Below are 12,575 nucleotides of genomic sequence, written 5' to 3'. Positions count from 1 at the left end.
GATCTTCTCTTATTTCCCCTAAAGGCCTGCAGGCCCTGTTGTAAGTGAACTGTGTCAAATTAGTGTCAAGTTAATGGCATTATGAGCAGGGTGGCAGTGTGCCTCCGGGGGCCCCCATCACTGGCTGGCCCCAGATGTGAAGCCTGCCTTATGGATGCAGTGTGAGTAGTCCAGTCTCTCCAGTTTCCCACCAGTCCCCAACATCAGGGTAAATGAGCTACAAAAGCCACACTGCTCCCCAATGCTCCACCAGGAATGTTAATTGTTCTTTTGTTGCAGGACAAACAGAAACTCTGTGCATCAGCCCATCTGGGAAAAATCAAGTCAAGTGGCTTCACTGCTCAGCACAAAGTCTGCATTTGGTCTGTGTGGACTCTTTAAGGCTTCAGCCAAGTTTTAACGCCATAACAGAAAAACTACACTCCATTATATGATCTGCCAAGACTAAGTGTAGGCACCAACACACAGTTTTAAAGTATGATTTTTTTTATGTACTTTGTCCTCTGACATTCAGCGGAGCAATTTTCTGCAAAAAATAAAAACTTCATGTAAAGTTTTCCTTTTTTCAAGTAGCTCACTTACCTAAGATTATTTTAGCAATGATTGATGTCAACATTAAATAACTTATAATAAAGATTAAACATAACCACAACAACAACAAAACCATGTCCTTTTAAAGTATGATCACACTGTTAGACTTTGGTTCTTGTTACCATTGCTAACTCTGAGAGACGAGACAGTCCAAGTAACTTCAAAACAGTGCTGATTTATTCAAAGGATCACAGGCAAAATTAACATTACACGCTCAGGTATCTTGCACCTCCAACCTGCTCGCAGGCAGATGTAAGATGAAAGACCCTGAACCCACCAGGCCTATACATTATATCCCCTCGGTTGGGCTAGCCCCATACTACACAGAAACATCAACCGAGACGTCTCTGGTGCCAGCTTTGCAGCTGGTCATAGCAGTAGTCAAAACATGGAGCAAATCAATGTGTGTGTGTCTGTTGATTAAGTGGTGTGTAGCTAAAAACATTCTCACACGACTTCTAGTACATGTTGTGACATTAGACATAAGAACATAATATGGCTAAGGCTACAGTTATACACATCATAATAATAATATTGAACACCCTGTCTGCTGACAGTCATCAACTCTTCTCTCTAGTATCCTTGACCAGATGTACCCTGTAGAAACTCATAAGCATGTCTAAGCATTTAACAGTCTAACTAGACATCCTATCTCCACTAAACATTTCTAATACATAAAGTATCTATCCAATTTCTATCTGACTAAAAATACCTAACAACACACTGGCAACATTTCCACCTCATGTAAACTGAAAGTAAACAACTAAAATTAGAATAAATGAAATAATACAAATGTCCTAAAAATTGAAGGTAAATTAATATTTAATTTTTTCCAAACTTTCAGATCACTAACACGCTCCTTTACAAGCTGCCAGAATTTGCTCAAGCATTGTAAACAAATAAATAAATATCAAAACAAGGCAACAGCAACATTTTATGGGCTTATTTGATAAATGAAGTATAAAGTAGTGTTTCGAAGTACTTTAGAGATTTAAAAATTATTAAAAGACATCGAGAATAAAAATAAACTACACTAAAATAATGCAAGTACCCATAGGGAAATGTCTTGTTAAGGACCCAGCAGTGAGTAATCGTACAGTACAACAGCATTTGAGTCAGTGTGCTTAGTTACTTCGCTCCTGTGCCCATCTGTGGGAGTCACATGTGATGTTCTAAAATGTCAAGTAATCACCATCACATCCATTCAAAGCCAGAAGAAATGCCTAGTCTTCTATTTCTCCACACAGGCTGTTAAGTCACATTCACGTTTGGCTTTATTATGTCCTCTCCACTGACTTCATTGTTGACATGTTTGTGTGAATTTGTGCCTCTGAGAGTTAATGTGCACCACACGACTGCTGAACTCTGTCTAAAGGTGTGTGAAGACGAGCAACCTGAAAGAAATCCTGTCATAAAGTCTCAGTCACTGCTCTGACTTGCAGCCTCCCATCAGCCATCTCTCTCTGTGAGTGCAGTATCTCCCGATTCCCACACTCTGCACCTATTCACTGGCCCTGAGACAGGAACAATAGAAGTGTGTCTTGTTACACATCACATTAGCTACGGTGTTTGATCTCCTGTTGAAGGGGGAGGGGAGACCGCTCCAGCCAGACCATCTGGCCTGGCCAGCTAGACCCTGAGAAAGTCCCAGGCATGCCGTACTCTTCACAAACCTCTGCCCACACAAATAGTTGTGAAAGACTTTTGTGGTACTTGAGACATGATTCAAGCACTGGACAACATACCACAACCACCACAACAGAAGTGGGACATATGACATGCAGGAGTGTCTCCTGGTGTTTAAACACCTGTGTGCCAGTAAGATAAGATGATGCTAACGGTCCCTGTGGGAAATACTGAATGAATAATAATAACAACAGCAATCATAATAATACAAGTGAAAAAGTATGACATACCAAAGAACAGCTGCACAACCACCTGCAGTGAAATTTGTTTTTCATATCAACATTTCCCAGAATAATGTTAATGACAGTTTTTAAACATAACTGATACAATTTTGAGGTACTGTACTTTGATTATTTTCATTTTCTGCTACTTCATACTTTGACTTCACTACATTTCAGAAAAAATATTGCATTTTGTACTCACTATATTTATTTGATAACTTCAGTTACTAGCTACTTTTCAAAATGAGGTTTATAAAACAAAATACAGTATAATGACAAGATTTATTGATCCTTGGTGTAAAATTGACAAGCTACCCAGCAGCTACCCAGCAGTAATTCAAGTTATAAGCATATAAAGTAGTTAAAATGAGCTCTTCCTTTATCGGTTGTAACATTAAATTTGTTGTACACAATAATACATCAATAATTATAATTGACTAATATGAGATACATTAATGTAAATGGTGACATTTTGCATAATGAGTACTTTTACTTATGATTGTTTAAGTATATTTTATGATAATACTTTTGTACTTCTAGTTAAGTAACATTTTGGATGTAGGACTTTTACTTGTAACAGAGTATTTTTACACTATGGTATTGTTACTTTTACTTAAGTAAACAATCTGAGTCCTTTTCCACCACTGACTAAAGCTGAAAAATGTTCTTTAGCAACAAATCACTGCCTGTCAAAACACACTACCTGGGCATCTAGATATTATTATGTTGTCTGCACATTAGTAACAGAATAAATACAATTTTGTTCCATTTTGTACCAGTGTACCAGAGAATACCAAATGTGTAAATGTGTTCAGCATTACTGTTTAAATGAGAGACACCTCCAATGGAGTTATGTGCACAGTCTCTGCCACAGTATGTCTAATTCTGACAATTTTTTGATTCTAACTAAACAAAATGAAAGCTGTATTTTCAAAAGCATGAACACACACACACACACTTACTACTGACTCAGCAGAAAGGAAAACAAAGTGAACATGCACCATCACCTATACTGACCTGACAGGCTACTCAGACTGTTACAGGATTCAAACCTGGTCCCTGAGCAAGGTCCATGAGTGAAGCTGATGTGAGAAGTAAGGCCATGAGAGAAACATGACTCCATTATATGATTTTTCGAGACAAATGTATATATGATTTTTTTGTGTACTTTGTCTTCTGACACTCAACACAGCAGTTTTCGACAAAAAAGCAAAAACATCACTATTGTTCATGTCTGCAAAACTTCGTGTGAAGTTTTCCATTTATTTTTTTAGTTCAAAGACAAACTTCTCAAAGAAGTAATTCATTCAAATTCTTTCAGCAAAGACTGATGTCAACATAACATGCCTTTATAAAAGGTTTTCATGTGAAGATACACAAATATCTCTTATGAACATCACAATTGAACAGTTAACAGGTAAAATCTCAGCAGTACCACACTTTCAGAAACAGACCAAATAATGGTTACAAATAGTTAGAATAAAATCTAATCATAATGCGATTTACAGTAAAACTGGATCCATGGGATCCATGTTGTTGATTCATCATCATCAAGCTGATGAAACTGTCAATTAGTGATACTCGGTATCAAAGACAGACATTTCATTAAAACTGTCTCAAACACTGAAAACATTTCAACCCAACATGGGTCTTATAAGAAGATAATTCAGCTGTTTGCAAGCTAAATAAAATCTAGTTTTCCAACAGGAACAATAAACACAATCACAGAGTAAAAACCCTATATTACACAATATATGATGTGTATACACATGGTGTACATATTCAGTAAAACCTGAATCATTTCAGTCCTTCCTAAGGAATACTGGCACGCTGTGCCTTTTCACCCACACTAGCAAAACACTAAGAAATATTCAATCTCCTGCCAAAGCAAAAGGAAACAGACTCCAATGAGTCTTCAACTTTCTGTCCATGACGTTCACTGATGTAGCTCTCGTTCTCTTTTCACGCTGCCTCCATCCTACCAGGGTCTCCACAGAGCACCGCCAGCCTGGCTCACACCTTTGTTGGAGTTGACCTGATGGAGAGGAGAGCCAGGAGGGGAGAGGGTGCAGGGACTGTGGCTGGACCTGCCGGACGCCTGCAGGCCCTGGAAGTGGCTGATCAGGCGTCTGTGGGCCTGGGTCTGGACCTCGCAGTGGGCCAGGAAGCTGATGGCCTCCTGTACACAGCGGGAGTAGCCGTCGCCGGCTGTCACCAAGCCAGAGGCCATGCTGGCACACTGCTGCTTCTTCTGCTGCCAGCTTCTCAGATAGGACACAGCCATCTCCAAGATGTCTGCTTTCTCTTGCTTGGAGTCAGGCTGCTGCCTGAGGAACTCTGGACCCAGCAGGGATTTCAGCTGCTCAATGCTGGTGTTGATGCGGTCTCTGCGCAGTTTCTCCACCATTGGCTTTCTAAGCTGAAGAAGAAAAAAACCCAAAACATTTAGTCCACTTACAGACTGGAAACATTTTCATAATATATGAACGCTTTTCATCAAGAGCATTAAGAAAGTATATAGAAGGACATCTACCTTATGAGCAGGAGTCAGGTGTTCTTTAGAGTAGCTTGCTTGTCCAAACACAGTGGGTGCCATCGCTGCAGTCAGAGTCACTCCTGTTCAGTCTGAAGAGCCAGTTGAATCTGAGCTGCCTTCTCTTCTGCCCCTGCCCTGTATTTATACACCCAAATCTCCATATGAATGTGTGGGTCTTGGGCTTGTTGGAGTTTCTCACAGTCCCTGGGCCAATGAGAGCACTGGGAAGGGCTTTGAGGAACGCGGGGCTGCCACATGCTCAATGAAGTGTTTATAGCTGTGGGTACAATGAGAGTATCTCTGGGGAGCAGGTGGAGGAATAGATTGTGAGAGAAAGAACCCAGGGTGGAGAGGGTGGGGGGTGTAGCTGAGAGACTGACCCAGTGCTTGTGTTGATATGGGAAAGTGGTGACCCCAGAGGGAAGCACGCCGCTGTCCCCTGTCATCGCCACCGCCACGTAATTGAGCACAAAGTGCCTCAGCCACCAGGCACACGTGGGTGTTACATAGGGCCAGCCATCTGAAAAGACCTATATGCTGCCATTTTGACCAGTTTGAGATGGAAGACTTCCTTCATACAGCGGTGCAACAGCTGAGGCTGATAGAAAAAGAGCTTCTCTGCAAGTTTTACAGCTTAAAAAATCTGCTTGATAAGGAAAGGAGAACATGTCCCCATAACAACTAGATTTTTATGAGCATGTTATTATATAAATCAGGAGAGATTTTTGAGTTTCTGTTTTGTCTGTGCATGTCTGACCGGTATGGAGTGGGCAAAGTGATGTCAGGTACTTTCACAAATCATAATTATCCAAAATATCTGTTGGAAAAAACCTAAGCATACAGATTTCCTGTACAAAGAAATGTGATCACTGACATCCAAGTTTTCATGCAAATTATTTTGTTAGTTTTGTTTATTAGTGTTATTGTCTCAGTGCTCGTGTTTCCTGCCTTGTTGGACTTTATGTTATGTTGCCATGCTCCCAGATCTCAATAATTATTTTTGTAAATACAATGTTAACTTAACTAAAAATGACATTTTTAAAACTATGGAGTCCTGAGGAAGCAGGTTTGCTGACAGGTTGGGAGTTTAGTGTAAATGACATAGTCAGTTTATAACTAATTATGTTTTTCTTTACTTACTTGTTAATTATTCAGCTACTATTTAATTCAAAGGGGACATATTTTCAGGCACTTTAAAATAACCACTACATCATAAAACAATAAGGGGTTATTTCGAGACTTCTTGATAGTCTTGAGCTATTTGTTTTAGATACAGCTCTAAGCATCTGAACAGCTTCCACACTCCCAGCACATGCTCATGCATCAGGCAAATCCCCACACTCTCATTCACTTTCCCTCATACACACACACACACACACACACACACAGTTGGCTGATCTGGCTGCCTCTGGCCACGTCTCAGTCACACGCTCCCTTCCTGCCTGTTTGGAACGTGGGAGCGACTGTGTTCCCGGGCTTCCCATACTTTAGTGTTAATGACACTGAGGCTGGCTGCACAAAGGAAGTGTGCCCCATCAAACAAAGAACGACACACACACACACACACCCAGGAAGACACGGCTGTCAACAGGGCTTCTAGGCACACCATCTGGACGGATCGTACACTATTGTCAGCCAATCAAGCATTGGAGACACTCACCGTGAGAACTGGAGAGGCTGAAATAGAGACAGAATGTTAGATAAAAAGAAAAGCGTGGGGTGGGGCGGCACAGGATAATTTGATGACTTTTTTAAGTTTGTAAAGGAAAGGGTCTAAAAATCATTTTGTCATTTTGTATGTGAGATAAACTGTTGTGAATATAAATCCACATTACATGGGTGCTGCAACAGAAACATGACTTGGTTAAAAGTAACATGACAAACTAAAGAACTGGCAGTTGTCATTAAATTTGTGATGCGACTCTTACAGCGGCAACTTCTAAATTTATTCAAATACTCATTCAGCTTTTGACATAACACCTCCACCATGCTGTTAAATGCCCTCCATGTAGCACATCCCGGCAGATGTTTTTACCCAGTGTTCTCACCACATACACTCCCAGTCGAGCTAACGAGAATATCTCCATCTTTGTAATGCATCAGCTGAGAGCCCAACAGAGGGCCCCTCCCACCTGTTTGTGTGGATTGAGGCCATGTACCCCATGAATTCAACTTATTCATTCACATGCTATTGTCCTACGATTACTTTGTGATTGGCCAACCCGTGTGAGAACCAGCATAACATTAAAGAAATGGGAAGGCTGGTATGAGTATATAAAGGATGGACTTCTTCATGGGTAAAATCATAACTCTCTTGTACCTGACCCAGGCCTGGACTAAGTGGACGCCATCTGACTGCATAGACAACATGAAGGATCATCACACAACGTAAGCTCAGATGGATAAAACTCATCTGCAGAAGTTTAATTTGCTTATCTTCAGATCATTTCTTTTCTTTAAAATGTTTTTTCATTTAAGGTCATAGGGTCAGGAATGTTTAGCAGTTTTGGTTTTGTATCCAACTTTTGCACCTTTGTGATACAAATATTTGACTCACCAGTTATTACTGAAGCTTTTGACTGACTGCTGGACAGTTGTTGCTGTTAAAGGGTCAGTTCACCCAAATGACCAAAAACATTTTCACACTTGGGCCTAGTTTAGGTTTTATTTGCATGTCTGAGTTTTACTGATGCAATTGATGTGGATTTCCACATTTCCAATCCACAGAATACGCTGAACAACTCACAGGCACTAATCTTCAGTAAAAGGCATAGTCAATGAAAACGTTTCACAAAGAGGTCTGTAAACTACCAGGAGTACCACGGAAACTGATAATGGAAATACCTGCTGCTGTTGAAATTTCTAGGTTGTTCCCTGCTTGGGTGAACCACAGATTCCTTTTACCTCCTTTGGTGCAGCAGCAGAAGCAGTCTCATAAATATCTAAACACGTGAGGAAAGAAATAGCTCAAAAACACTAGTGGAAAGAAAATAAGACTTGTCGTGACTCAACCCTTTACATAGGTCCTATGATTGAGGGCTACTGTTATCAACCCAAGTTAAACCCGCTGTCTGTGTATCCAACATTAATCTGATGTTTGTTGTCCCTGCCCAGGATGTGTAAGATGATGATTTTTGAGAGGAAGTGCACAGACAGAGCGGTGAGACTCCGCACATCCCTGGAGAGCCAACTCACCACTAGAGTGTCTCACTCTGACGTGTGGGACAAGACGGTCTCCATATTCACAGTGAAGAAGGCCTTGCTCTTCCACAACGGCTACACCAGATCCTCTAGAGGGGCCATGAGGCTGTTTCCTTCACCTGCCGAGGATGTGGCACCGCTGTGCTGACCGTGACAAGCAGACACACACATCAATACAAACATGTGGGACTGTGTGTTTGAAAATCTACAAGCCCTGACGCATAGCACATAACGGCACTATGTCAAGAAGTTCCACATTGAAAACATTTTTCAGATGGAAAAATATTTTAAAGCTTTTTTTCCGTTTTAATCTACAAGCCCTGACGCATAGCACATAATGGCACTATGTCAAGAAGGTCCACATTGAAAACATTTTTCAGATCGAAAAATATTTTAAAGCTTTTTTTCCATTTTAAAACTTTTATTTGGGTGTTTTCACCAAGTATATGTAAAGGTAGACTTGATGGGAGTTTTTAATCCATCTATGACCATTTACACTGTGAACTTATTGGCCCTCAAATGGGCGTTAAACTGTGCATTTTATGCCTTAAGCCTTAGTCCTCTTTTAAACAGGTCACTCAGACCAAGTTGTTGAGATTTTGTTCAACTTGAAGCCATATTCCCTTGTATAAAGGGAAACGTTTATGCCAATGCATACTATATTTTGTTAGTTTGTACAGTGATACTTTTACCTGTCATATATAAAGCCATGAGTGATATGTGCAGTATGTGCTTATTTGAAAATAGTTTTGACCGTTAGAAACCCTTATTTCCCCAATGCCAGTGTTTTGACCAGTCACTGTGTTCAGTTTTATTGTTAACAGATTTTGCATTTTGTTCAGAGTTGACACTGAAAATAGTGAACATCACAAACCAGTTTGAATGAATATCGCCCTCTAATGGCCTTTATACGGCAACAACTGGATTCTGGGCTCAACACCTCAGAAGTGCAGGCGAAATTTCCAGTAACACTTTATTTTACAGGTCTGTAATCCCCTGTCTATTTCCAAAAAATGTCCTCAGACTTTTAGTGGAGAGAATCATATAATTTGGAACCAATTACAGGTAAAAATCGGGCTGATCAGTTACTTCTAAATGCTACGCTAGCACAAACTTGAACCTTTTATTCAGAGCACAGGCGTAACATCTTTCTACAAACAACCATACAATTCCGGCTAAATGAAGAATAAAATTTCAAATATTAAATGATATTAACCTCAGTAGATCAACCAAAAAAAAAAATGTTTTTCTATAATTAGTACCAAAATACATCTCTTTCCAGAAAACTCAAGAAATAAGAAAATAGCAGACCTGTAAAATAGTGTTACCAAATTTTTTATAAAATTTTTTACCCAAAATTCTTTTGCTTTTTTCCAAGACTAAACAACTATGAATATGCCTCTGCACAGGACATTTCCATCAGCAATGACAAACTATCATGTTCTGAGCTGAAAAATAAATGTTTTTGTGTATATGCAGATGGGAGTGCTTTTTTTTTTTTTTTTTTTTTTTACTGTCAACAGTAGCTAGAATACAAGACATAACGTTGGATCACTAGTATATCTTACAGCTTTATTAATCATAGGTTAAATTAAAAAAGCAGGTACTCTGCAACAGTTAAACATTGTAGCAGGGATTATGCAAATTAAGAACAAACACTGAACTCCACACCATGCTTTCAACTCTTGAGTACCAAGGACACCACTTTAACTTTGAAAGCTGATCAGTCACTGAAGATACAAACCTGTTCTGGGGATCAACACAGGAGTGTTGCGTGTGACTTTAGGGAAAACCAAAATCTAATTTAGACTGTGTAGAGGCCCAAGAAATAAAGAAACTGCAGTGGAAGAAAAACTGTCAGTCAAAGAAAAGTGGGTTGATGGATGTAATGTATGTCTGCTTTATTATTCAATTAGACAGGTCTGATATTTCACTGCAACAGATGGAATCTTTCACAAGTCCAAAGTTCACTTTGTCACCAAGACATAGCTTTATGGCGAAAAAAAAAACAAAAAACAAACTTTTATTCAATGTTCTTTTCCTCATTTAACTTCTGAGGTTGATAAAATAAACCTTATACATACACACCAAATCAAAAATCTTTTTCCTGTCACCACTCAAATTCCAGTTAGAACCTACATGAAGACCAAACAGCAAAAGCCTGAAGAAAAGAACAGGTTAGTCTGTAACCACGTGACACTGAAACCTTGTCATTTTAAAAAACCTTGACCAAAACCAAATGTAAACAAAACAAAGGTGGAAACGATAAAATCAAATGCCACTCACGATACAGGGCAAGTCAAATCCCAAAACATTTTTGTTGTTTTAACACTGCACCCCAATATTTGGGGCAGGGGGTTTGAAAAGCCAAAAGCTATATCCACACTAAAACAGAATTCATAAATTATCCCCATAAGCCAGTTATTTTTTTAACATGAATTATTACATTTTTTCAGTTCGCCAATCTGCGGCAATCTGCGATGTCCTTAAAAGATAGAGCAACGGTGAAGTTTCAGGTTCACTGGTGGTAACAGTTGTGAACCAAAAAATACACAAACACATCTCTGGTTCAGTGAATCCTGGATGTGTTGTGTTGAGTTTCACAAGAAACTGAATCATGTCCTATAATCTAGACTGAAGTGTCTGAATCAGAGGGGCAAGCAGGTCAAATTCTGTCTTAGTGTGTTCCCCCCACCCTTTACCAGCATTGTGTTTTTGTGTTAAAAGTTAGAGATGTTGCCAAAAGTAGATGAGTTTTTTTTTTTAGACTATACATAGATTCTGCTTAAAATTAATCTGAAGATGTCATATGGGGGAGGGAGGTGAGTGGGAAGCATGGTGTATACTCTGTATGTACCCTGCATGTGTGTCAGTGTGTAAAAAGATATATATTTTTTGTTGGTAGGTGTCCCAACATTATTTGGGAGGGCTGTTGTGTGTTGGAAGGGTGTGGGATGAGGTTGGCCATCAGGGCAAAGAGTTCAGCAAATCCTGCAGGAAAAGGTCTGGGTCTGTGATTTCAGAAAGGAGACCTGGAAAAGAAACATGAGATCAAGATTCACAATAACATTCGCACCACATCACAAGTTAGTGTGTAGTCAAGGCAAGAACTTAAAGCCAAGTGTTGACCAGTCATAAATCAAAAGTAGAGCTGCATCAGTTCTTGGGAGTTGGGTTGTAGATTTGTCCTGTTTTCCCAAAATAAATCATCTTGAGTATAATGTCTAAAGTGCAAAAGAGTCTATGTTCCAAGTTCGACAATCAGGCAGTTATAAGGTAAATCAGGTGTGTATGTACATATACTGACCTACGACATCAAAGAACTCTGACAAGGACTCAGCAGGCATGAGTTCATCTTGGAAGGTCCTGAGCACGCGCTCCGAGGCCTCGTAGATGGGCATGTCGTTGTGACGGACATATTCTGCCAGTGAGAAGGACCAGCCCCCCTCTGTGTTGCTAGTGGGTACTTTCTGTATGGCCCAAAAACAGAGACGAGAAAGGCAGTGACATTTCTTATTGCAATTTAAGTCCGAATACTACATCATACTGTATGTTCCACATCACAACACTGCACGACTGTCTAGATGGCATCAAAGAAAGGACATCTGTCCCTTGACCATATTCAGTTGTTTTTTTTTGCATTGACTTCAACATTCAGCTTTTTGTCATTTGTCAAGGCTGCATTATCTCTAATTATGAAACTCAAACTTAGACTCACCCCATCTCTGCATTATAACTAAAATTGCAAAGAACAAACTTGAAGTGAATTCTGGATTAAAGTGTATCAAAGCATCCAAAATACATTAGCACATTCATAGTAGAATACCACAGGTTCACATCTGTGGAGACAACATTCACATAGGGTTGTAGCGGTTTACTGGTATACCATAGTAGGAGAATACCACTAAAAAACACCTGTTTTCATTCCTTTGAGGGTCATCGTAGCTGATAATAATAGCGACTGCATAATACCGTAATACCTTGATATTTTCTGAGACAGTTATCATACCGAGAAAATCTCATACTGTTGCAACCGTAAACTCACAACAGTGAAATTTTAACACAATTACCCTGAACATGTCGTAGACAAGATCCACCAGGCCCCAGAAGAGAAGAGGCGAACGATAGACTGCATATTCCTTTGGTGCTTTGTCTGTGAGTCTGATATTAAAAGCAAAGAAGATGAAGACAGGGAGATTATTTTGAAATAAATTGTAATTTGAGATGAAAGCATACAAAACAAAATGATCATTTAGCAATGGCCCATTTCCAACTTGTTCCAGACTGAATGTACTTGGTTTATGGTAGTAAAGTTGCTGCACCAACCCTGCACCAGTTGT

The 12,575-nt window shown here is 39.6% G+C and overlaps 2 protein-coding genes across 2 annotated transcripts in view; both read right to left on the bottom strand.

The window, feature by feature from the left end:
• Nucleotides 1–3,743: 3,743 nt before the first annotated feature.
• LOC109968846 (transcription factor HES-5-like) lies at nucleotides 3,744–5,603 on the bottom strand. Its single transcript, XM_020615392.1, has 2 exons — nucleotides 5,032–5,603; nucleotides 3,744–4,917 (listed from the first exon to the last, which is right to left on the bottom strand). Exons 1-2 carry the CDS (start codon nucleotides 5,092–5,094, stop codon nucleotides 4,477–4,479), a joined length of 504 nt encoding a protein of 167 aa, XP_020471048.1. The 5' UTR covers nucleotides 5,095–5,603; the 3' UTR covers nucleotides 3,744–4,476.
• Nucleotides 5,604–10,107: 4,504 nt separating this feature from the next.
• Nucleotides 10,108–12,575, bottom strand: part of ubr4 (ubiquitin protein ligase E3 component n-recognin 4) — a 56,831-nt gene continuing 54,363 nt past the window's right edge. Inside the window, 3 exon segments of the mRNA XM_020619566.1 lie at nucleotides 10,108–11,267; nucleotides 11,543–11,705; nucleotides 12,306–12,396. Coding sequence (XP_020475222.1) covers nucleotides 11,203–11,267; nucleotides 11,543–11,705; nucleotides 12,306–12,396 — 319 coding nt within the window. The 3' untranslated portion in view covers nucleotides 10,108–11,202.

Source organism: Monopterus albus, unplaced genomic scaffold (genome assembly GCF_001952655.1).
Source record: "Monopterus albus unplaced genomic scaffold, M_albus_1.0 scaffold6.1, whole genome shotgun sequence".
Taxonomy (NCBI): domain Eukaryota; kingdom Metazoa; phylum Chordata; class Actinopteri; order Synbranchiformes; family Synbranchidae; genus Monopterus; species Monopterus albus.
The sequence above is the reverse complement of the archived record's forward strand: the minus strand, read 5'-3'. Positions and strand labels throughout refer to the sequence as shown.

Excerpts from the sequence above, each read along its gene's own strand:
- LOC109968846 (XM_020615392.1), bottom strand. The coding sequence starts at position 5,094 with ATGGCACCCACTGTGTTTGGACAAGCAAGCTACTCTAAAGAACACCTG. Across the intron at positions 4,918-5,031 it reads ACCTGACTCCTGCTCATAAG|CTTAGAAAGCCAATGGTGGA; the intron begins GTAGATGTCCTT and ends TTTCTTCTTCAG.